Source organism: Mya arenaria, chromosome 4 (genome assembly GCF_026914265.1).
Source record: "Mya arenaria isolate MELC-2E11 chromosome 4, ASM2691426v1".
Classification (NCBI taxonomy): domain Eukaryota; kingdom Metazoa; phylum Mollusca; class Bivalvia; order Myida; family Myidae; genus Mya; species Mya arenaria.
Window position 1 is genome coordinate 42,422,814 of NC_069125.1, and position 23,069 is coordinate 42,445,882.

Consider the following 23,069-nt stretch of genomic DNA (forward strand, 5'->3'; position numbering starts at 1 on the left):
GGTGTACATTATAGATCTGCTTTATCGCCAGAACAATGGTGTACATTATAGATATGCTTTATCGCCAGAACAATGGTATATATTATAGATATGCTTTATCGCCAGAACAATGGTATATATTATAGATATGCTTTATCGCCAGAACAATGGTATATATTATACACATGCTTTATCGCCAGAACAATGGTATATATTATAGATATGCTTTACCGCCAGAACAATGGTGTACATTATAGATCTGCTTTATCGCCAGAACAATGGTGTATATTATAGATCTGCTTTATCGCCAGAACAATGGTGTATATTATAGATATGCTTTATCGCCAGAACAATGGTGTATATTATAGATATGCTTTACCGCCAGAACAATGGTGTACATTATAGATCTGCTTTATCGCCAGAACAATGGTGTATATTATAGATCTGCTTTATCGCCAGAACAATGGTGTATATTATAGATATGCTTTATCGCCAGAACAATGGTGTATATTATAGATATGCTTTACCGCCAGAACAATGGTATACATTATAGATATGCTTTATCGCCAGAACAATGGTGTACATTATAGATCTGCTTTATCGCCAGAACAATGGTGTACATTATAGATCTGCTTTATCGCCAGAACAATGGTATATATTATAGATATGCTTTACCGCCAGAACAATGGTGTACATTATAGATATGCTTTATCGCCAGAACAATGGTGTACATTATAGATCTGCTTTATCGCCAGAACAATGGTGTATATTATAGATATGCTTTATCGCCAGAACAATGGTATATATTATAGATATGCTTTATCGCCAGAACAATGGTATATATTATAGATATGCTTTATCGCCAGAACAATGGTATATATTATACACATGCTTTATCGCCAGAACAATGGTATATATTATAGATATGCTTTACCGCCAGAACAATGGTGTATATTATACACATGCTTTACCGCCAGAACAATGGTGTATATTATAGATCTGCTTTATCGCCAGAACAATGGTGTATATTATAGATATGTTTTGTTGTCATAACAATGGTATACATGTATATCATAGATATGCTTTATCGCCAGAACAATGGTGTATATTATAGATATGTTTTGTTGTCATAACAATGGTATACATGTATATCATAGATATGCTTTATCGCCAGAACAATGGTGTGTATTTATAGATATGCTTTATCGCCAGAACAATGGTGTATATTATAGATATGCTTTATCGCCAGAACAATGGTATATATCATAGATATCCTTTATCGCCAGAACAATGGTATATATTATAGATATGCTTTCTCGACGGAACTGTTGTAACTATTATGAATACTAGTATGCTTAATCGTCATAACAATGATATTATTTTTTTTTATAAAACACACCTTGTTTACATGTTAAGAAAAAGGCGCACATACACAAGTTACTCTTGTAAGAAAATAATAAGGGTAAAAATCGGCAATTCTACGGTGGACCTTTCTTTTTTTTTAAACGAATTACGTATGGCGTTTAAACGTTTTCGTAACTCGCTAAAACGACTGTAAAACTCATTTAAAACCACTCAATATCTCGATTAAACGACTTACGAATGTCGTTAAAACGACTTGCATGACATATACTAAATATATATTTAAGTACTGGATTTCTTTACGTCAATCGTTTATATATTGTACTGGATTTCTTTACGTCACTCGTGTATATATAGTACTGGATTTCTTAACGTCAATCGTATATATATAGTTCTAGATTTCTTTACATCAATCGTGCTTATACGTTCATATAAATGAACATCTTGCATCCAATGCGACCATCTTATTCATGATGTGTCCTATTCTACTTGGGTCAACACATGATGCATTGTTAGCGGGGTAATCCTTAAACATATGATTCTCTGCGTTATCCTTCTTCTCTGCATTGTCCTCGTCGTCCTCGTCGAAGTTGGACTCAAACGAAATCGTATCGTCTGGGGGGATGAAATCAAACGCCTCCGGATTGTCTTTATTATAATACACGCTCGCATCACATAGTGATCTCTGTCTGGATATTGGTAAGTTCTTTTGGGGGTATAGCTCACCAGGTTGTAATATGAATATATTGCTTGGCGTAGCACTTTTTGGGGTGGAATTCAGAGATAATTGCGTCGTTTGACTCGTTTGCCGATACATTAACACCGCACTACTAGCATCGCTGTAGCCACTGGATGAAGTGTTTGAAAACACACTATATTTCTTCCTTTCCCCGTTTCGAACGCTCGAATGTTCTGGTGGCAATTGTAAGAATGATGTTTCGCAATTTAAAGTTTTGTTTAAGTCCACGTCAAAATATTTGGCGATTGTTTCTACCAGTTTGCTATGATCTGTACCAAACTGATAACTGTCAATATTTCGAGGTCCCTCAAAACGACCACTGTGTACAGCTACTGTCTTAAATTTCAAACAACTGTTCTCTGAGTGAGCGTCTTGGCATATCGTGCAAACCTGATCGAAGAACGAAAGTAATCTTCCATCAATTAAAACACATACTAAAACGTTTGTTTTCTTGCAATGCAAAACTGGTTGCTTGCAACCTCTTGGGAAACATGCACATGCATGGCCTCTATGGGTTAATCCACCAATCAGCTGCTTTAACGGTTCTTTCCCAACAATGTGGATGACGTTTATAACTGGATGAAACTGCGCATTGAGCAGGTCCATCAATGGCTTTGCACTGGGAGGTTCAGACTTCTCCACGATGATGAGGTAGTTCTTGTCTGCAAACAGGAAGACATTCCGTGTATGTAATTTATAATATATATAGAACTGGTGTTACAATTTGTAGAGTCATTGTTAAGAATCTTTTTGTTGAAATTGTTGTTGGTGCTAAAAGCAAAAAATCATTTTTAACTGAAACCCAAAGCTGCAGGCTTTTATGTATCCCTTGCTCGTAAATATTTCCACTTAAGTGGAGAGTTTTCTTTTGTTTGCATGCATGTACAAAGTCTTGGCTTGGAATCACTACCTTCATCACCGAATGCAGGCGTAGCTCTCTTCCGACGATAACATGCATCTAAAATAGAAAAAAAAAACACTAAACCACCAGCACCATTGTGTTTTTCAATAGGAAAGATTACAACTCCAGTAACAACAACTCGTATTTGATTGTACAAAACTCTTTTAAAATTAACAGCCTGGTCGACGTCATCTTTGTTTACTTTAAAATCGTTACTGCACTGGCAGATGAATGGATTCGCTTGCGAACTGTACGATTTCATACACGGTTTGAGACAACTATTTCAACTGTACTCTTTTGGAAACATAAGAGCACATGACAATATATTTCACTTTTACAATAGAATACAATGATATACGGACCGATCGACGACTTTATATATATATATACAAAGAAGGGACATATTTATGTAAGGTATAATATGACAATATATTTCACTTTTTAAAGTTAACAACGATGCAGTTAACAACGTTGTTAACAATCGGCTCTATATGGTATAAATAACATACACGAGACTGCAATGAGGACTCCTAAAGCAACAACGGCTGACACACAGATGACCACAAGAAGACTACTCATCCCTTTGTTATTTTCAGCACTATTTGGCAGACTCACTTCTGACACGGTTGTTGAATCTTCTGAAATATATCACGAAACAACATTGACGATAGAGAAATTTAAAAGTCACTTTTTTATCACATGGTGTACATTGATTCCGGTGTAATATAACCATCAGGGTTGTTTTTTCAAACGTATAGTATAACATTGCGGTATTTCTATTGTTAAAAATTTATACCACATATCCGCATATTTGCAAACAATTTAATTGGTTAAAAAGAATTGCTTGATTGGCAAAATTCCCGCAAGTCATACCTTTATTTTCATTTTGTTTCTATGATTTATTCATCAGCAGGAACTGACGTTATGAACATATGATAAGTCATAACGCCATCTTACCGGATATGACGTTATAACTTAAAAGAAAGCAACTATCGTTTAAAGTACATGTATAGTTTTCATGTTATTATTCATACTGGATATCATCTTAGTATGCATTCAACTTATAAACACACATGCAATGCATGTAGTTGCGAAAATGGCATTACTTGTGATACTCGACTCATCAACACCGCAGGTGAAAAAGGTAGGTAGTTTTGCTCGTTTTTACCGGAAAAAGCATGTGACAAAAACATTCTGTCACTCTTCGTCATACAATATATAATTTTATTCAATTCGTCCAGGTACTTACATATTTACTGAACGAGGGACAGATCCAATATAGAGAGAGTGTATAAAATAATACAACAAACCCGAAATGGCTCGTTGTTTGATTAAAAAGGGTCATTAATTAGTAGTTGAGTAAATGAGCTTTACTGACGCCAAGTAAACGTCATAAAAACGATGGCTTTGTCGTTTTCATGAAATATACTCGTATACGTCAAAATCAGATTCAAGACATCACTTTTATTAGAATCATCTATTATACTTGTCCTATTGTCCGTGCCAACAAAGGTCGTTGTAGTAGTAACGGAAGATGCTTCCGGTGCTGTTATGTCTGAAAAAAACAACCCAGACAAATGTCATATATAAACGTTTTCCGTATTAAAGATTTAAGATAAGGTATGCGTTTTATAAATCGTATAAATTACTGAATAATTATCATTATCAACGCAAGTTTGTAAGTTTCCAGACGATGATTATTTTAATATTCTTACTGTAACTGCATCCCGGACAAAGCATCCCACAGTGGATCTGAAACAGAAGAATATATGCATCATGGTGTACACGAAACGCCCATTAGTTAAATGCGGATTAAGAGTGTAATCCACACCCAAGTAATCCTAATGTGTGTGTTTGCAGAAGCCCGACTCGACGTTTTGTTTATTGAGTCGGAGGAATCTAACTTTGCAAACAAACATTGATGTTAACCAAAGAACTTCATAGAATGGGTGTTGTAATCCAGATTTGGACATAAATGTAAAAATAAAAATAGCCACTTTTAACGGTATGGAAGCCAGAACTACGTATGTAAAAGTTCATTTTGGTGATAAACAGAAAATGCCTCTAAACAGCGCACACTTAACTGTCAATCATAGTTACTTCAAGCATGCTTAGAGGGCAGAGCAATCTATGAAAAAGACTACTTTACCAAATCATGAAGATCTACAAAATGCTCTCTACTTAAATAAATGCTTGTATTCATTGTAAAATCTGCTCTAACTACATGATATGACACTGCACTAAAACGGCAAATCCTCGATTATCATTGACACACAAATATGTGCGAACACCAAATTGATGTTGGCCCTGGGCTTGCCCTTTGTTGTTACGACTTTGCTATGAAATAATAAGTTGTCACATAATTATTGTGCTTTAAAAAATATATATAATACCTGAATATGACTTTCCCTGTTACGACTATACCTGAATATGAATATACCTAGTCGGATTATACCTAAATGTGACTAAACCTGAATTTAACTTTACCTGAATTTAACTTTACCTGTCATGCTATACCTGAATATGACTAAACCTCGTCTGACTATAGGTATGACGTCACCATTGCGTCATATGTACTTCCGTTGTGTGGAAAATTCTCAATAAAAAATAATGTTTTTATGACTGATAGACATGTTTTCACATGCTCAATACACTGTAAATCAAAAATATCATTATTCCTGAAACTTTTATACCTTGAGTATCTATTATTGCTTGATTTATCATTAAGAATAGAGATTTAAGCATAAACTGCTGCCCTATAGTTGAAAGGTCATTTTGGAAGAACTGTCATGGCGGACTGTGCAATTTTTAGAGCTTGTTTTTCAAGTGGAGAGATTTTTCTTAGGAATAACTTGATCCCCTTTTTTATTGGCTTAAAAGGTAATTTAAAGCTTGTACTTTAAGACCATATATGTTTATCATAGTCTACATTCGCTCGAAATGCCTTTAAATGTTGTCTAAAAATAATCATTTCACATTGAATAATAGAGGAAATGGCAATGGTGGTGTGTAACCTATACCAGAATAATACTATACCTGGTACGACTATATCTGAATATGACTATACCTGTTCCGACTATACCTGAATATGATTATACCTGGTATGACTATACCTGAACATCACTATACCTGGTATGTTTCGAACTATTTCCTCTGTGACTTTTCGGACAAAAACGATGACTGACTGGTGCGCATTGACTTCTAATAATAATCTCAAAAGCCAGAAACGACTCACCGATAAATTGTAATTTCCTGGTTCGACTCCATCCAGGGTGCCATTTGTCTAAATAGTAAACGGAAAAAACTATATTGTTTCGCTTCGTAGATTACTAAGGTACACGCATGCTCCTTTTGAGCTAAGGAATTTGAGAAATGTGGAGTTACATGTATTATTGTTATATCTTATTCGATATACTAGCGAGTTATCCATTTCCAATTCAAAAAAGAGTACAAAACATAATCAAAGAAAATCAACAGTATTGTTAAGTGAACATTTCTATATACGGAATAAAAAGAATAAATAACTTCTTACAGCCGTCCCTAAATCCATACGAAAGTGCTGACCAATGGAACTTCGGAACAGCATTGTGTAAGCTATATTTCCAGGCTCTCCAGGTTGGAAGCTGATAAAGAGGGTCCTATTGCCATGGTTATACTCGCTCACCACACCCTCCTGTGGGGGACACTTGGGCTCGTCTGCAAACGGTTAAAACTTACAACATTCTACATAATGGACAGACAATTGGAAACATTTTTACTTCTGTAGGCTGACGGACGGATATGGATAATAATTTAAATTTTATATTACCCAAATTATTACATGGGTTGAATGGGTTAAATAGTAACAAATAAAGGCCAATAGGCCCGGGTGCCTTACATAATGCACAGTGAAATCGCAGGCCGGAAACCTGTAATCACGGGTCGAAATTCCGTGTTAGGAATTGCTGAACGTGAATCCCTGCGACGCGATGGCGATGACTAAGGCGTTAAAGATATTCCATTTCGAGGTTAAGCATAATATATAAACTGTAAAGAGTGATAAAAGCGTACTTTTATTTTATGAGTAAATTATAAAACTGTCCTATAACCGAAATTATTATGGTTTTATCTTTTAACTAGTTTGGTATTGTTTTGTGCAGTGGAGATTCACAGTGGTGGACACACTAGCAGACACAGGTTAGAAAACTATGAGACACCTGCTATGTTTTTACTAGATATAAAAACACAAATACGTTTACAATAAAGTTATGTTTATTTGTTTCGTTTGTTCTGTCTTTTGATTTTCTGATGGTAAGGTTTGGGATTTTAGTTAAGCCGGAAATGTCGAAACATTGCATGTGAAGTTTCCTCTTGTTATTAAATAAACACTAATAACTATTAGGGTATGGTGAATTATGTCGATATTTGCTTTATAGTGCAGATGGACCTTGCTGCTCATAAGCGTTTAAACCATATATATGGACCTTGCTGCTTGTAAGAGTTTTAACCAGATATATGGACCTTGCTGCTCGTAAGCGTTTAAATCAGATGTATGGACATCGCTGCTCATAAGCGTTTAAATCAGATATATGGACCTTGCTTCTCATTAGCGTTTAAATCAGATATATAGACCTTGCTGCTCATAAGCGTTTAAATCAGATATATGGACCTTGCTGCTCATAAGCGTTTAAATCAGATATATAGACCTTGCTGCTCATAAGCGTTTTAACCAGATATATGGACCTTGCTGCTCGTAAGCGTTTAAATCAGATATATGGACCTTGCTGCTCATAAGCGTTTAAATCAGATATATAGACCTTGCAGCTCGTAAGCGTTTAAATCAGGCATATGGACCTTGCTGCTTGTAAGAGTTTTAACCAGACATATGGACCTTGCTGCTCGTAAGCGTTTAAATCAGATATATGGACCTTGCATAAGCGTTTAAATCAGATATATGGACCTTGCTTCTCATAAGCGTTTAAATCAGACATATGGACCTTGTTGCTTATAAGCGTTTAAATCAGACATATAGACCTTGCTTCTCATAAGCGTTTAAATCAGACATATGGACCTTGCTGCTTGTAAGCGTTTTAATAAGATATATGGACCTTGCTGCTTATAAGCGTTTTAATAAGATATATAGACCTTGCTGCTCATAAGCGTTTTAACCAGAAATATTGACCTTGCTGCTCATAAGCGTTTTAATCAGATATATGGACCTTGCTGCTCATAAGCGTTTTAATCAGATATATGGACCTTGCTGCTCATAAGCGTTTTAATCAGATATATGGACCTTGCTGCTCATAAGCGTTTAAATCAGATATATGGACCTCGCTGCTTATAAGCGTTTAAATCAGATATATGGACCTTGCTGCTCATAAGCGTTTAAATCAGATATATAGACCTTGCTGCTCATAAGCGTTTAAATCAGATATATGGACCTTGCTGCTTATAAGCGTTTAAATCAGATATATAGACCTTGCTGCTCATAAGCGTTTAAATCAGATATATAGACCTTGCTGCTCATAAGCGTTTAAATCAGATATATGGACCTTGCTGCTTGTAAGCGTTTTAATAAGATATATGGACCTTGCTGCTTATAAGCGTTTTAATAAGATATATAGACCTTGCTGCTCATAAGCGTTTTAACCAGAAATATTGACCTTGCTGCTCATAAGCGTTTTAATCAGAAATATTGACATTGCTGCTCATAAGCGTTTAAATCAGATATATAGACCTTGCTGCTCATAAGCGTTTAAATCAGATATATGGACCTTGCTGCTCATAAGCGTTTAAATCAGATATATAGACCTTGCTGCTCATAAGCGTTTTAACCAGAAATATTGACCTTGCTGCTCATAAGCGTTTTAATCAGATATATAGACCTTGCTGCTCATAAGCGTTTAAATCAGATATATAGACCTTGCTGCTCATAAGCGTTTAAATCAGATATATAGACCTTGCTGCTCATAAGCGTTTAAATCAGATATATAGACCTTGCTGCTCATGAGCGTTTTAATAAGATATATGGACCTTGCTGCTCATGAGCGTTTTAACCAGATATATGGACCTTGCTGCTCATAAGCGTTTAAATAAGATATATGGACCTTGCTGCTCGTAAGCGTTTTAATAAGATATATAGACCTTGCTGCTCATAAGCGTTTTAACCAGATATATGGACCTTGCTGCTCATGAGCGTTTTAATAAGATATATGGACCTTGCTGCTCATGAGCGTTTTAACCGGACATATGGACTTTGCTGCTCATAAGCGTATCAACCAGATATATGGACCTGTTTAAGGGTTTTTACCAGACATATGGACCTTGCTGCTCATAAGTGTATCAACTAGATATATAGACCTGGCTGCTCATAAGCGTATCAGCCAGATATATGGACGTTTATAAGGGTTTTAGCCAGATATATGGACCTTGCTACTCATAGGCGTATCAACCAAATATATCGATATCATCATCATCATCATCATCATCATCATCATCATCATCATTATCGTCGGCGTCGTCGGTCGTCGTCAAAATTGTAAAAAAGCTGATTAATAGAAAAAAAAATTAAATTGTGAAAACAATTCAAAACTAGAGAAAAATTAATGCAAAAATAAAATGTGAAAAATGTGCTTCGTTGCGTGTGAAAATTGCCCTATCGACGACAAGTCACAAAGAAGATGTGAAAGATTTGATGATATATTTGATAATATTTCACATTTTTGTGGTCTAACATAGCACCACAGGAAACGCTTAAAAACGCTGATTTAAAACAACTTTAAGGTTTTGGCATCGTTTAGATAAAAAAACTGTTGATTTAAACAAATTCTGCATTTCACATTTGATACTTAACATGCATGATTCATAATCAATAACATGGTGATAAATGAACTGGTATCAAGGGACTTTGTTTACAGCTTGAATTAAATGGCACACTGCGCCTAACAATGCAGACAAGTCGTGGGCTTGAATAAATTCATATTTGCATTGTTTGAGCATTCGTTTCCATTTAAACATATTCAATAAAGACAAGAAAATCAACACGCATAAATTATTCATAATTGTAATTGTACATGTAGAGGATAAACGAGCGAAATAATGAAATCTTACACAACTGTTTTTCAGGGACGATTGACGTTTGAGTGGGAGTAACTTAGGTGCGTAACCTTTTGACTTGCGCCACTCCCTTTGAAGCGAAATGTATTTTATTGTAAATGTTGCCAGGGGGTTGTGGGGGTATTCCCCTAGATTTGTATTACAATTTCTATTCTGAAATGGTGCATTTGGGGGCTTATTTTATTGGTTTGTTTTTCTTTCATTGAAATAAAAAGTAAGCTTAGATTTTAGATGTGTCCATATTTATTAAATCATTGAATCCGATTGTGGGACATCAATAATAAAACCTATAAAATCTGTATTTACTCAATTAAGCGTTGCAAATGACAACTGCTGAATATGCTGTATATGACTAGTGTATCTATTATGGAATCACCTCTTGTCAACGGGAATGCTATATAAAATGGCGTCTTATTAAGTTTAGGTCTGAGTCTGACCCTTGGTTTGAGTTTCACAGACTCAGTACGTTGGTTTACATTAGGCCTGGTGCACATTCGGAGCTCCTCGGCCATTTTTATCGAAAACAATCTCCTTCAATCACTGCATTTATGGTGAACTTTGCTAAATTATGTTACTCTTATAAAAGTTTACTTATATTTACATATTGACAAAACTGTGAAGCGAGCACATTAGCAAAACTGTGGATCAAACACATTGACAAGACATGCGGATGAAATGCATTGACAAAACTGCAGATCGAAAACTTTAACAAAACTGAGAATCGAACAAATTGACAAAATTTCGGATCGAACACGCTGACACAACGGTGGATCGAGCACATTGACATAACTGTGGCTCGAACACATTTACAAAACTGTGGATCGAACACATTGACAAAACTGTGGATCGAACACATTGACAAAACTGCGGATCGAACACATTGACAAAACAGTGGATCGAACACTTTGACAAAACTGCGGATCGAACACATTGACAAAACTGCGGATCGAACACATTGACAAAACTGTGGATCGAACACATTGACAAAACTGTGGATCGAACACATTGACAAAACTGTGGATCGAACACATTGACAAAATTGCGGATCGAACACATTGACAAAACAGTTGATTGAACACATTGATACAACTGTGGATCGAGCAGATTCACAAAACTGTTGATCGAACACATTGACAAATCTGCGGATCGCACTCATTGACAAAACTGAGGATCAAACACATTGAAAAACTGTTGATCGAAAATTTAGACAAAACTGTTGATCGAACACATTGACAAAACTGTGGATAAAACACTGACAAAACTGTGGATCGATCACATTGACACAACTGTGGATCGAGCACACTGACACAACTATGGATCGAACATATTGACACAACTATGGATCGAACACATTGACACACCTGTGGATCGAACACATTGACCAAACTGTGGATCGCACATATTGATACAAATATGGAACGAACACATTGACACATTTTTGGATCGTCCACATGAACACATATTTGGATCGAACGCATTGACACAGCTGTGGATCGAACACATTGACACAATTGTGGATTAAACACATTGACAAAACTGTGGATCGAACACATTAACACAACTGTGGATTAAATACATTGACAAAACTGCGGATCAAACACATTCACACAACTATGGCTCGAACACATTGACAAAACTGTGGATCGAACACACTGACACAATTGTGGATCGAACACATTGACACAAATGTGGATCGAAAACATTGACACATCTGTGGATCGAACACATATACAAAACTGTGGATCGCACACATTGACACAACTGTGGATCAAACACATTGACACATCTGTAGATCGAACACATTGACAAACCTGTTGATCGAACACATTGACACATCTGTAGATCGAACACATTGACAAAACTGTGGATCGAACAAATTGACAACACTAAGGAACGAACACATTGACAAAACACTGGATCGAACACATTGACAAAACACTGGATCGAACACATGGCCAAAACTGTGAAGCGAGCACATTGACAAAACTGTGGATCGAACACACTGACACATCTGTGGATCGAACACTCTGACACATCGGTAGATCGAACACATTAACAAAACTGTGGATCGAACACATTGACAACACTGCAGATCGCACGCATTGACAAAACTATGGATCGAACACATTGACAAAACACTGGATCTAATACATGGCCAAAACTGTGAAGCGAGCACATTTACAAAACTGTGGATCGAACATATTGACAAAAGTGTGGATCGAACACACTGACACAACAGTGGATCGAACACACCTACACAACTGTGGAACGAACACATTGACACAACTTTAGATTGAACACATTGACACATCTGTGGATCGAACACATTGGCACCACTGTGGATCGAACACATTGATGAAACTGTGGATCGAACACACTAACACAACTGTTGATCTAACACACTGACACAATTGTGGAACGAACACATTGACACAACTTTAGATCAAACACATTGACACAACTGTGGATCGAACGCATTGACAAGACTATAGATCGCACAAATTGACAAAACTATGGATCGAATACATTGACAAAACTATGGATCGAACACATGGCCAAAACTGTGAAGCAAGTACATTGACAAAACTGTGGATCGAACATATTTACACAAATGAGGATCGAACACACTGACACAACTGTGGATCGAACACATTGATACAACTGTGGATCGAACAAACCGACACATCTATTTATCAAACACTGACACAACTGTGGATCGAACACATTGACACAACTGTAGATCGAACACATTGACACAACTGTGGATCGAACACATTGACACAACTGTAGATCTAACACACTGACACAAACTGTGGATCGAACACATTGACACAACTGTGAATAGAACACACCGACACAACAGTTAATCTAACACACTGACACAAACTGTGGATCGAACACATTGACACAAACTGTGGATCGAACACATTGACACAACTGTGAATCGAACACACCGACACAACAGTTGATCTAACACACTGACACAACTGTGGAACGAACACATTGACACAATTTTAGATAAAACACATTGACACATCTGTGGATCGAACACATTTAAATAACCGTGGATGGAACACATTTACACATCTGTGGATCGAACACATTGACATAACTGTGGATCGAACACATTGACAAAACTGTGGATCAAACAGATTGACAACACTATGGATCGAACACACTGACATAACTGTAGATCAAACACATTGATAAAACTGTAAATCGAACACACCGACAGAACTGTTGATCTAACACACTGACACAACTGTGGATCAAACACATTGACACAACTGTAGATCGAACACATTGACACATCTGTGGATCTTACACATTGACAAAACTGTGAATTGAACACATTGACACAGCAGTGGATCAAACACATTGACACATCTGTTGATCGAACATATTGACAAAACTGTGGATCGAACACATTGACATAACTTTGGATCGAACATATTGATACAAATGTGGAACGAACACATTGCCATATTTTTGTATCGAACACATTGACACATATGTTGATCGAACAAATTGACAAAACTGTGGATCGAACACATTGACACAACTGTGGATTAAACACATTGACAAAACTGTGGATCGAACACATTGACACAACTGCGGATCGAACACATTCACACAACTGTTGATCGAACACATTGACACAACTGTGGATTAAACACATTGACAAAACTGTGGATCGAACACATTGACACATCTGTGGATCGAACACCTTGACAAAAATTTGTATTGAACACATTGACACAACAGTGGATTAAACATATTGACACATATGTAGATCGAACACATTGACACAAATATGGATCGAACAAATTGACACAACTGTGGATCGAACACCTTGACACATCTGTTGATCGAACATATTGACAAAACTGTGGATCGAACACATTGATATAACTGTGGATCGAACATATTGATACAAATGTGGAACGAACACATTGCCACATCTTTGTATCGAACACATTGACTAATATGTTGATCGAACAAATTGACAAAACTGTGGATCGAACACATTGACACAACTGTGGATTCATGACATTGACACAACTGTTGATCGAACACATTGACACAACTGTGGATCAAACACATTGACAAAACAGTGGATCGAACACACTGACATAATTGTGGATCGAACACATTAACACAACTGTGGATTAAACACATTGACACAACTGTATATCGAACACATTGATACAACTGTGGATCGAACACCTTGACAGAAATGTGTATAAAACACATTGACACAACAGTGGATCAAACATATTGACAAAACTATGGATCGCACACACTGACAAAACTATGGATCGAACACATTGACAAAACTTTGGATCGAACACATGGCCAAACCTGTGAAGCTAGCACATTGACGAAACTGCGGATCAAACATATTGACACAACTGTGGATCGAACACACTGGCACATCTGTGGATAGAACACACTGACACAACTGTGGATCAAACACATTTACACAACTTTGGATCGAACACACTGACACAACTTAGGTCGAACACATTGATACAACTGTGAATCGAACACATTGACACATCTGTTGATCTAACACACTGATACAACTGTGGATGGAACACATTGACTCATCTGTAGATCGAACACATTGGCATAACTGTGGATCGAACACATTTACACAACTGTAGATCGAACATATTGACACAACTATGGATCGAACACACTGACACAACTGTGGATCGAACACACTGATACAACTGTGTATCGAACACATTGACACAGCTGTTGATCTAACACACTGACACAATTGTGGATCGAATACATTGACACAACTGTGGAACGAACACATTGACACATCTGTAGATCAAACACATTTACAAAACTGTGGATCGAACACATTGACGAATCTGTGGATCGAACATATTGACACAACTGTGGATCGAACACATTGACACAACTGTGGATCGAACACATTAACACATCTGTAGATCGAACACATTTACAAAACTGTAGATCGGACACATTGACACAACTGTGGATCGAACACATTGACACATTTGTAGATCGAACACATTGACACAAATGTGGATCGAACACATTGACACAACTGTGGATCGAACATATTGACACATCTGTAGATCGAACACATTTACAAAACTGTAGATCGAACACATTTACAAAACTATTGATTGAACACATTTACAAAACTGTGGATCGAACATATTTACAAAACTATTGATCGAACACATTTACAAAACTGTGGATCGAACACATTGACATAACTGTGGAACGAACACATTGACACATCTGTAGATCGAACACATTTACAAAACTATTGATCGAACACATTGACACAACTGTGGATCGAACACATTGACATAACTGTGGAACGAACACATTGACACATCTGTAGATCGAACACATTTACAAAACTATTGATCGAACACATTTACAAAACTGTGGATCGAACACATTTACAAAACTATTGATCGAACACATTTACAAAACTGTGGATCGAACACATTGATATAACTGTGGACCGAACACATTGAGACATCTGTAGATCGAACACATTTACAAAACTATTGATCGAACACATTTACAAAACTGTGGATCGAACACATTGACATAACTGTGGAACGAACACATTGACACATCTGTAGATCGAACACATTTACAAAACTATTGATCGAACACACTGACATGCGGAGGATCGAACACGCACACATAAACGACGCTGCCTGGGAACTGATCCTTCAACTTGCCATTGTATATCATGTGCTGGCTTCTCATTATCAATATGAATGAAATGAAACTAGACTACTGGGGTAAAACCTATAGCTAGGAACATACTACATGAAGGTCTATTCGAAGTGATACATACCACAGTTCAACGTGTTTATGTCTTGGAATTGCAGGTTGAGTGTACCATTGTAGGAGGGAAGGGTTCTAAGCGTCACCCTGTATTCTTCATGATCGCTAAGCGCTCGGAAAGAGCCCAGGAATGTAGACTGCAACATAACGGGATGTAATATGAAATAGTGTTTTAGTGTTTGTTTTAGATACGTTTCTGTATCCCGGCTCGTCCATGTGGTTTCAAATTGCATTAGTTGACTTTAGTTTAGCTCATTTGTTTACAAACATTAGGAAACAAGTACTAATCTTATTGCAATTTATGAAAATTCTCCAAGATTTACACACTCATAGGTATAAAATAACATTTTTTTTTGTATTATTAACTATGATTTGTGGCTGAAACTCTACTACACACATCATATATCTTGCTGTAGGATTAGAATGTACAAGTGTTGCATGTAAGAATGTAACGAACCTTGTACGATATAATGGTACCTTTTTAAAGAACAATTTCCGTTACCGATTCTAAATTAAGGTAAGTTAAATTTGTTTCGAGTCACGATACTGATAAAAAGTAGCAGTGTATCCATGAATAAGTATTTCAACCTCCAACATACATTGAGATAGCTGCTCCGCACCATCTCATTCAGCAGAATGACCACACATCTGAAGTGGTGATATGGCATTGCGACTCTCACTATGTAGCCTTTGATATCTTTCGCACCGGCTAAAATATGTATGAAATATTACTTATTCGGATGTCCTCGGCCATTTTCCATCGAAAATCGGATGTATATGGACGATTTACTATTTCAAAAATCTTTATATTTAACTACACTGTAAGTAGATCGCGTAGTACTTTCAATTACGCAGTTAAACTCATTGACTCTACTCTGATATCTTATTAAGTATCCATACAACAATTCACTTCACTGGCAATTCAACTTAAATATACAAACTACACGTTAAAACACTAAAATTAATCAAAAGTATTTAAAATTTTACGAACTACCTCAACTAATCTACCGGCATACATCCGAGGTTGTTTTCTATGGAAACAGACGAGGTGTTCCGAATGAAATATAACTAGGATCAACACGAGCACATTTAGTTTTGCAGCATGGTTGTGTTATTGTACGTAAGCTGCAGTTCTAACTAAACGTCGTCAATGTAATACGTTCTCAGTGCGTCATTATTATAAGGAATGCACCTATGTTGTTAATCATATATGTACGAGTTTATATATTCGTTCTCGTTCTCAGTACGTACGTTTACGTTCGTTATAAACGAGGATATCTTAGTAGTATCTCTCAGTATGTACGAGTACAACTCCGTTCTGTCTCTCAGTATGTACGAGGACAACTCCGTTCTATCTCTCAGTATGTACGAGTACGTTAAATATTTACGAGGACAACTGCGTTCTGTCTCTCAGTATGTACGAGTTCTATCTCCCAGTGTGTACGAGTACGCTAAATATTTACGAGGACAACTCCGTTCTATCTCTCAGTATGTACGAGTACGCTAAATATTTACGAGGACAACTTCGTTCTATCTCTCAGTGTGTACGAGTACGTTAAATATGTACAAGGACAACTTCGTTCTATCTCTCAGTATGTACGAGTACGTTAAATATGTACAAGGACAACTTCGTTCTATCTCTCAGTATGTACGAGTACGTTAAATATTTACGAGGACAACTTCGTTCTATCTCTCAGTATGTACGAGTACGTTAAATATGTACAAGGACAACTTCGTTCTATCTCTCAGTATGTACGAGTACGTTAAATATTTACGAGGACAACTTCGTTCTATCTCTCAGTGTGTACGAGTACGTTAAATATGTACAAGGACAACTTCGTTCTATCTCTCAGTATGTACGAGTACGTTAAATATTTACGAGGACAACTTCGTTCTATCTCTCAGTATGTACGAGTACGTTAAATATGTACAAGGACAAGTTCGTTCTATCTCTCAGTATGTACGAGTACGTTAAATATTTACGAGGACAATTTCGTTCTATCTCTCAGTATGTACGAGTACGTTAAATATGTACAAGGACAAGTTCGTTCTATCTCTCAGTATGTACGAGTACGTTAAATATGTATGAAAGAAACGTCTTATTGTAGTTCTCTTTACGTACGTACGTTTCTTTATCGTAGTTATTGGTAAATATGTACGGTTACGTTTTCACAATGTACGGATGTTTCTTCATTGTATGTATTTAAAAGTGCGTACGGATATTTCATCATTGTATGCATTTATAAGTATGAACGGATACGTTTTCACTGTAGCTCTTAGTGTGTATGTGTATGTGAGCGGTTAAGTTCTTAAGGGGCTAGACACCAGATGGTCCAAAGAAAATCGGCACATACAGTGTTTCCTCAAAACAAGCATAGAATTGTCAATGTGACCTAGTAATAGGCCGATAATACATCGCTTTACAGGGTCAAAATAATAAACGTAACGATCATGTTGCTGTCTCATCTGTGTTTCCCGTTATAATAGCGCATACCAGTTTATGAGAACAGATAAATAAACCGACGCTATTTTTAAACGTTATGTGTTAGACAACCCTAGTAAATTTCAAATTAGAAAAAAATGCGCATAAACTGCGAAAGATACATGTGTCATAAGCGATGTGATACATCAGTAAGTAAAATCCAATGCGTTGTACACAACGAAGTGAATTTTATGTGAGTTTTTGACAATTTTCTTTTTTTCTTGCAAAGATATCATCTGGTGTCTAGTCCCTTTACATGCATGTGTACGTTTTCATGTTAGTGAGCGTCTTTATATTACATTTTGTAGAACCAAGAATGTACGGGAGGAACCTTAATGTACGTCTTAATAGTACGGGTGCGTCTTCATTATATAGTTTAAAGTATAAAGTCTCTAGTTAGTAGATCTGTCCTGGGTTGTCTACTTTTAGAACGTTTAATATATTCTACCAACATGTTTCCTTGTTTCTTTTTTGATTGATATCAGAGTACAGTCATAGACATGATTTATTTGGTTTATGGAAATAGCGTCAATAAATAGTTGCGCTTCACTCGCTCCATTACAAGGCAAGTTGATAATGTTGCATGCGATTTTAATATTTAATCAACTATATTCGTCTATATCTAATAAGCTTGCAAGAGATAATGCGCACCTGTGTAGAAACGTCTACATGGCATACACTATGGAAGCGTTTATCCAGTATCTCACAATTAGGATTAAGTTAGTCAAAATTATCAGTTAGTATCTCCTAATTAGGAGATTATCAGAATGCTGGAAAATATTTTTCACTTTGGCACCTGGACGCTTCCATAATAAACACATGTCGACTCATACAAGACAAATTAAAAGCGTTGAAAGGCTTTCGGCCTAATACGTTTTATGGGTATTTTCATGTAAATAATGGTATAACAATTTCACATAAACATCTTAAGTATGGAGTATTATTTTATTGCATACGAAACCTTTTTTTTGGAAATTTGGTTTCAGAACTAATGCACTGTCACGGATAAAGCATTTAGGATTTATTTGTCAATTCTTCTCTTTAATTTAAACGTGAATACCAGGGTATGTCCGCTGAGCCAACTGCATCCAACAAAATGTATTGGACATGTTAAAAAACGTTTTTGTCTCTTTCTATAGTGACAGCATCCTCGCTCAAAATGCTGCAGTTTTAACAGCGGTCATTTTATCGAAAACAACCTCGGATGTATGCCGGTACATCAGCTGAAGTAGTTCGTAATTTTTTACATAATGTCATTAATTAAATGTAGTGTTTAAGAGTTATATTCATTTATCTCGGTTTAAATTGATTGCAGGTGAAGTGTTATATTGCAAACATAATTAAGATTCCCAAGAGTTAAGTCATAAAGTTTAACTTCTAAATAAAATTACTGCGCGATCTATTTGCAGTGGACTTAAACGTACCACTTTTTGGGTATGTAAACCGTCCGAATACATCCAAGGTTGTTTTCGATAAAATGGCCGAGGAGTTCCGAATGGGGTTGATACGCCCGTGCGCGCATTCATTCGTCAAACGTTAAAAATGTTATGTCGATCTGTCAACTGTAGATTCTCCTATTTACGGTTATAAAAGTATGCAGGCCTACAGCCTAAAAACAATAATATAAAGCATCCAACTTTCGAATTCTTGGTTTCCATTCTATAGAACTTTAAACAGGAGTAGATATTGTATAGATACAAATATCGACAACGGTAACATTTGGAAAGAATACTCTTACAGTTTTTCGGCAGTTCCCACCCGACATCGATGACATTGCCGTTCTCACAACGCGCAGTTAGGGTGAATTTTTCGGCCTTTGGTGTGTCCCACTCGTCCGACGTCATATTTGAACCGTATATGCTTTGTAAGAAACTCTCCGTACACGCTGTAAAACATAACACACACGGTGAGTTAGTAGCAATAGTATAATAGCCGTATGATCGGCACATCTCGGCATGTTATAGTTGTTAAACAGACACTCACAGACTTTCTCAGGCTTAGCTTGGCACCAGAACGCACAAATAATCAAAGACTTAACATTAATAAATTGAACTATTTTCTTCGATGATAATAATGTTTGGGCATCCAGCAAATCCATTCAGCGTTGATTGAAAAGCCTGTTCAGTTTCAAATGTAGGGCGAGAATTGCCAGGGGCATAACTTCGTACAGACCAAGTAGGCAGTGGCATAAATTTCTTTCCGATTTGTTTTTAATAAACAATATAAATCGGAGTAATCATACACTGATAGGAAATATACGATCCCACATAGAAATCCGCCTATATATCATTTTCAGCAAAACTACGCACCTAATTGTAGTTCTGTTCGTATTTGTAGCGCGATATTATTGTTGTTCATCATCTACTACAATCTATTTGACCTCTTTTATGTTTATCCTTATCGCGACACACATGCATTTTTAATAGTTTTCCGCAAGGTGTATTAGCTCCCTTACGACTAACGATTGCATTAAAGCAATACTTACAACGGTGGGATGAGTAACAATCTTGAGATATGCCATCTTCTTTGTTGAACTCTCCGGTACTCGGAAAGGTGGACTGAAACTTGAAGAAAAAAACACGAGCATTTAGAAAAAAGAGAGAAAAATCCTTAGTGGCGATGGGCGTGTGGTTGGCGTATCTGGCTGAGTGATACTTTATAATTATACATGCGTAATTTATTATACTGATGCATATGCTGATGAAAGTAGTGCCAATGCACACACTACAATATAATTATATAATGTAATAATATATTATACAGATTTACGCCATGTCTACATAAATTCGAATATTGAAGAGCACTTCAAATCATTTGAAGGGTTTTCTAACTATTTGAAGTGATCTAAAATTATTTGAAAAGCTCTAATGTAGATCTGGCGTTCCATATTATCTGTATAATCGTCACAAATGGCAACGCATTGATTTTTATTTCCTCATTTTTTATTCATTTATAATACTGCTTAAAGTACAACCCCCTCAAATACGTAGCGAAGCAATGTAGATATGACACTTTACACTTATACCAATCTCTTTCACAACTACACTCCCATTATGACAGGTATCTCATCCTCTCAGCTGATAGATATCTCATAGCAATATCAGGTTCACACGGTTATAAAGTAGATGATCTAAAAGAAGAACTTACCCAAGTCTCTGCCCTGGAGCAAACATCAGCGCTAGAATCTTTGGATAGCCAAACAAACACACATATCGCCATCCTGCTCTTGATGAGGTAACTATACATCGTCTACGCGGAATAGAAGTTTTACAATACAATTACAAAAAAAATCCTTTTCAACAGATTGATTAATTAAAGTTGTCACAGTTTCATACAATGTGTGTAAAAGTGATCAGAACATATCAATAACCGCACATTTTCTCACAAATATGAAATTCCTTCTTTCATGAACCACATACTATCAGGCCTACGAACCTTAATAATTGTAGCCTGTAACACGTATAAATTTCATTTACTCGAGCTGTGATAATTGTGAACGGATGCAGTATCCTGTTTCGCCAATGCATTAGGTTTATCAAAGAGCATGCATTTAGTCGGTTGTTTCCGTTAAATATAATCTCTTTATTGTTTGCCTCCGGGCTTTAAAAGTTGAAAAAGATTTTACTACGTGAAGTCCAGATGTACAGCATCAATATCTTGAAAATGTGTATTTCGGTGCAAGGTGTGCATGCTTCTATCAGATCATGTTTTGTGGTCACATGTATGAAAATGAAACGCTTCTTCAATAATTGATACACATCCTTGATTTATGAATGGATTGAACTAATAAACAAATGAGTCATTTTGTTACGCATGGACATAAACAACGTCAGGGATCCGGTGTTTAAAGGTATTCAAGCGCACATTGGTTGAATTGTAGCATTGCGTACAGGACTTCAAGTGTCGTAGGAAATCACGACTTAAAACGTAGTGCAATGCCATAAGTGATATCAGTGACGAAACGAAAATCGAGTACAATCGATAAATCGTCGCTTACAACGCTATGTCGGCGACAATCGATAGTGGTTGTCCAAAATCGATGTAACTAATGTTACTTCCGGTAACAACGTATTTTTGCGGTAAAAAAAAGAGTAAATAAAAAAAATGCGGTAAAGTATCGTTGAGTTCATTTTAACAAGGGACGTCACTCTCTTACACAAAATCTGTCTCTTTGGTGTATGGGTCCGGTCTTACGTGCAAATACCGGGGATCCCGGCTGGATGCATTCTGTTTTCGAAACCTTTTTTGGTATCGTTGGTTTCAAATTTACTTTTTCTGTGAAAGTTTTATGAAATTAAATGAAATCTGGTTAACAAATATTGAATATGCTTTTACATGGATAAAATGCTTAGATAACTGTCTTTATGCGGTGTGCATCATTTTGCAATTATGTGCAAGTATGTGTTTTGTTGTTATGTTTTTTCGTTAAGTTATTAAAGACAGAAAAAGGTTGTGGATATTTACTGTTGCAAAAAGCATGATTATAGCATCACATGTACTAATTCCAGGTGAAACCATTCAAATGATTATGATTATACTATGTATAAAGAATGTATTCCTAAATGATATTATGCACATTCGATTATTGTCCGATAGTAAATCCAAATACTTGGTCCGATTCGATTCGATAATCGATAGCAAATGAGGTCCGATGTTCA

The 23,069-nt window shown here is 36.3% G+C and overlaps 1 protein-coding gene across 6 annotated transcripts; it reads right to left on the minus strand.

Moving 5' to 3' along the window:
- Nucleotides 1-984: 984 nt before the first annotated feature.
- LOC128229873 (uncharacterized) lies at nucleotides 985-22,163 on the minus strand. Of its 6 annotated transcripts, none has more exons than XM_052941755.1 (13): nucleotides 22,037-22,163; nucleotides 21,559-21,660; nucleotides 20,897-20,975; nucleotides 20,150-20,296; nucleotides 16,529-16,638; nucleotides 15,940-16,066; nucleotides 6,514-6,677; nucleotides 6,217-6,264; nucleotides 4,697-4,733; nucleotides 4,468-4,536; nucleotides 3,491-3,619; nucleotides 2,991-3,038; nucleotides 986-2,742 (listed from the first exon to the last, which is right to left on the minus strand). In XM_052941755.1, the coding sequence occupies exons 2-13, from the start codon at nucleotides 21,655-21,657 to the stop codon at nucleotides 1,769-1,771; spliced, it is 2,031 nt and encodes a 676-aa protein (XP_052797715.1). In that variant the 5' UTR covers nucleotides 21,658-21,660; nucleotides 22,037-22,163; the 3' UTR covers nucleotides 986-1,768. The 6 variants fall into 6 exon arrangements, with proteins under 6 accessions (XP_052797719.1, XP_052797715.1, XP_052797718.1 ...); XM_052941758.1 differs by having other exon boundaries at nucleotides 21,559-21,649; nucleotides 22,040-22,067; XM_052941756.1 differs by having other exon boundaries at nucleotides 3,491-3,616; nucleotides 21,559-22,150.
- Nucleotides 22,164-23,069: the final 906 nt, after the last annotated feature.

Excerpts from the sequence above, each read along its gene's own strand:
- LOC128229873 (XM_052941755.1), bottom strand. The coding sequence starts at position 21,657 with ATGTATAGTTACCTCATCAAGAGCAGGATGGCGATATGTGTGTTTGTT. Across the intron at positions 20,297-20,896 it reads TTGTTACTCATCCCACCGTT|CGTGTACGGAGAGTTTCTTA; the intron begins GTAAGTATTGCT and ends TATGTTTTACAG. Across the intron at positions 4,537-4,696 it reads TTGTCCGGGATGCAGTTACA|ACATAACAGCACCGGAAGCA; the intron begins GTAAGAATATTA and ends TGTTTTTTTCAG.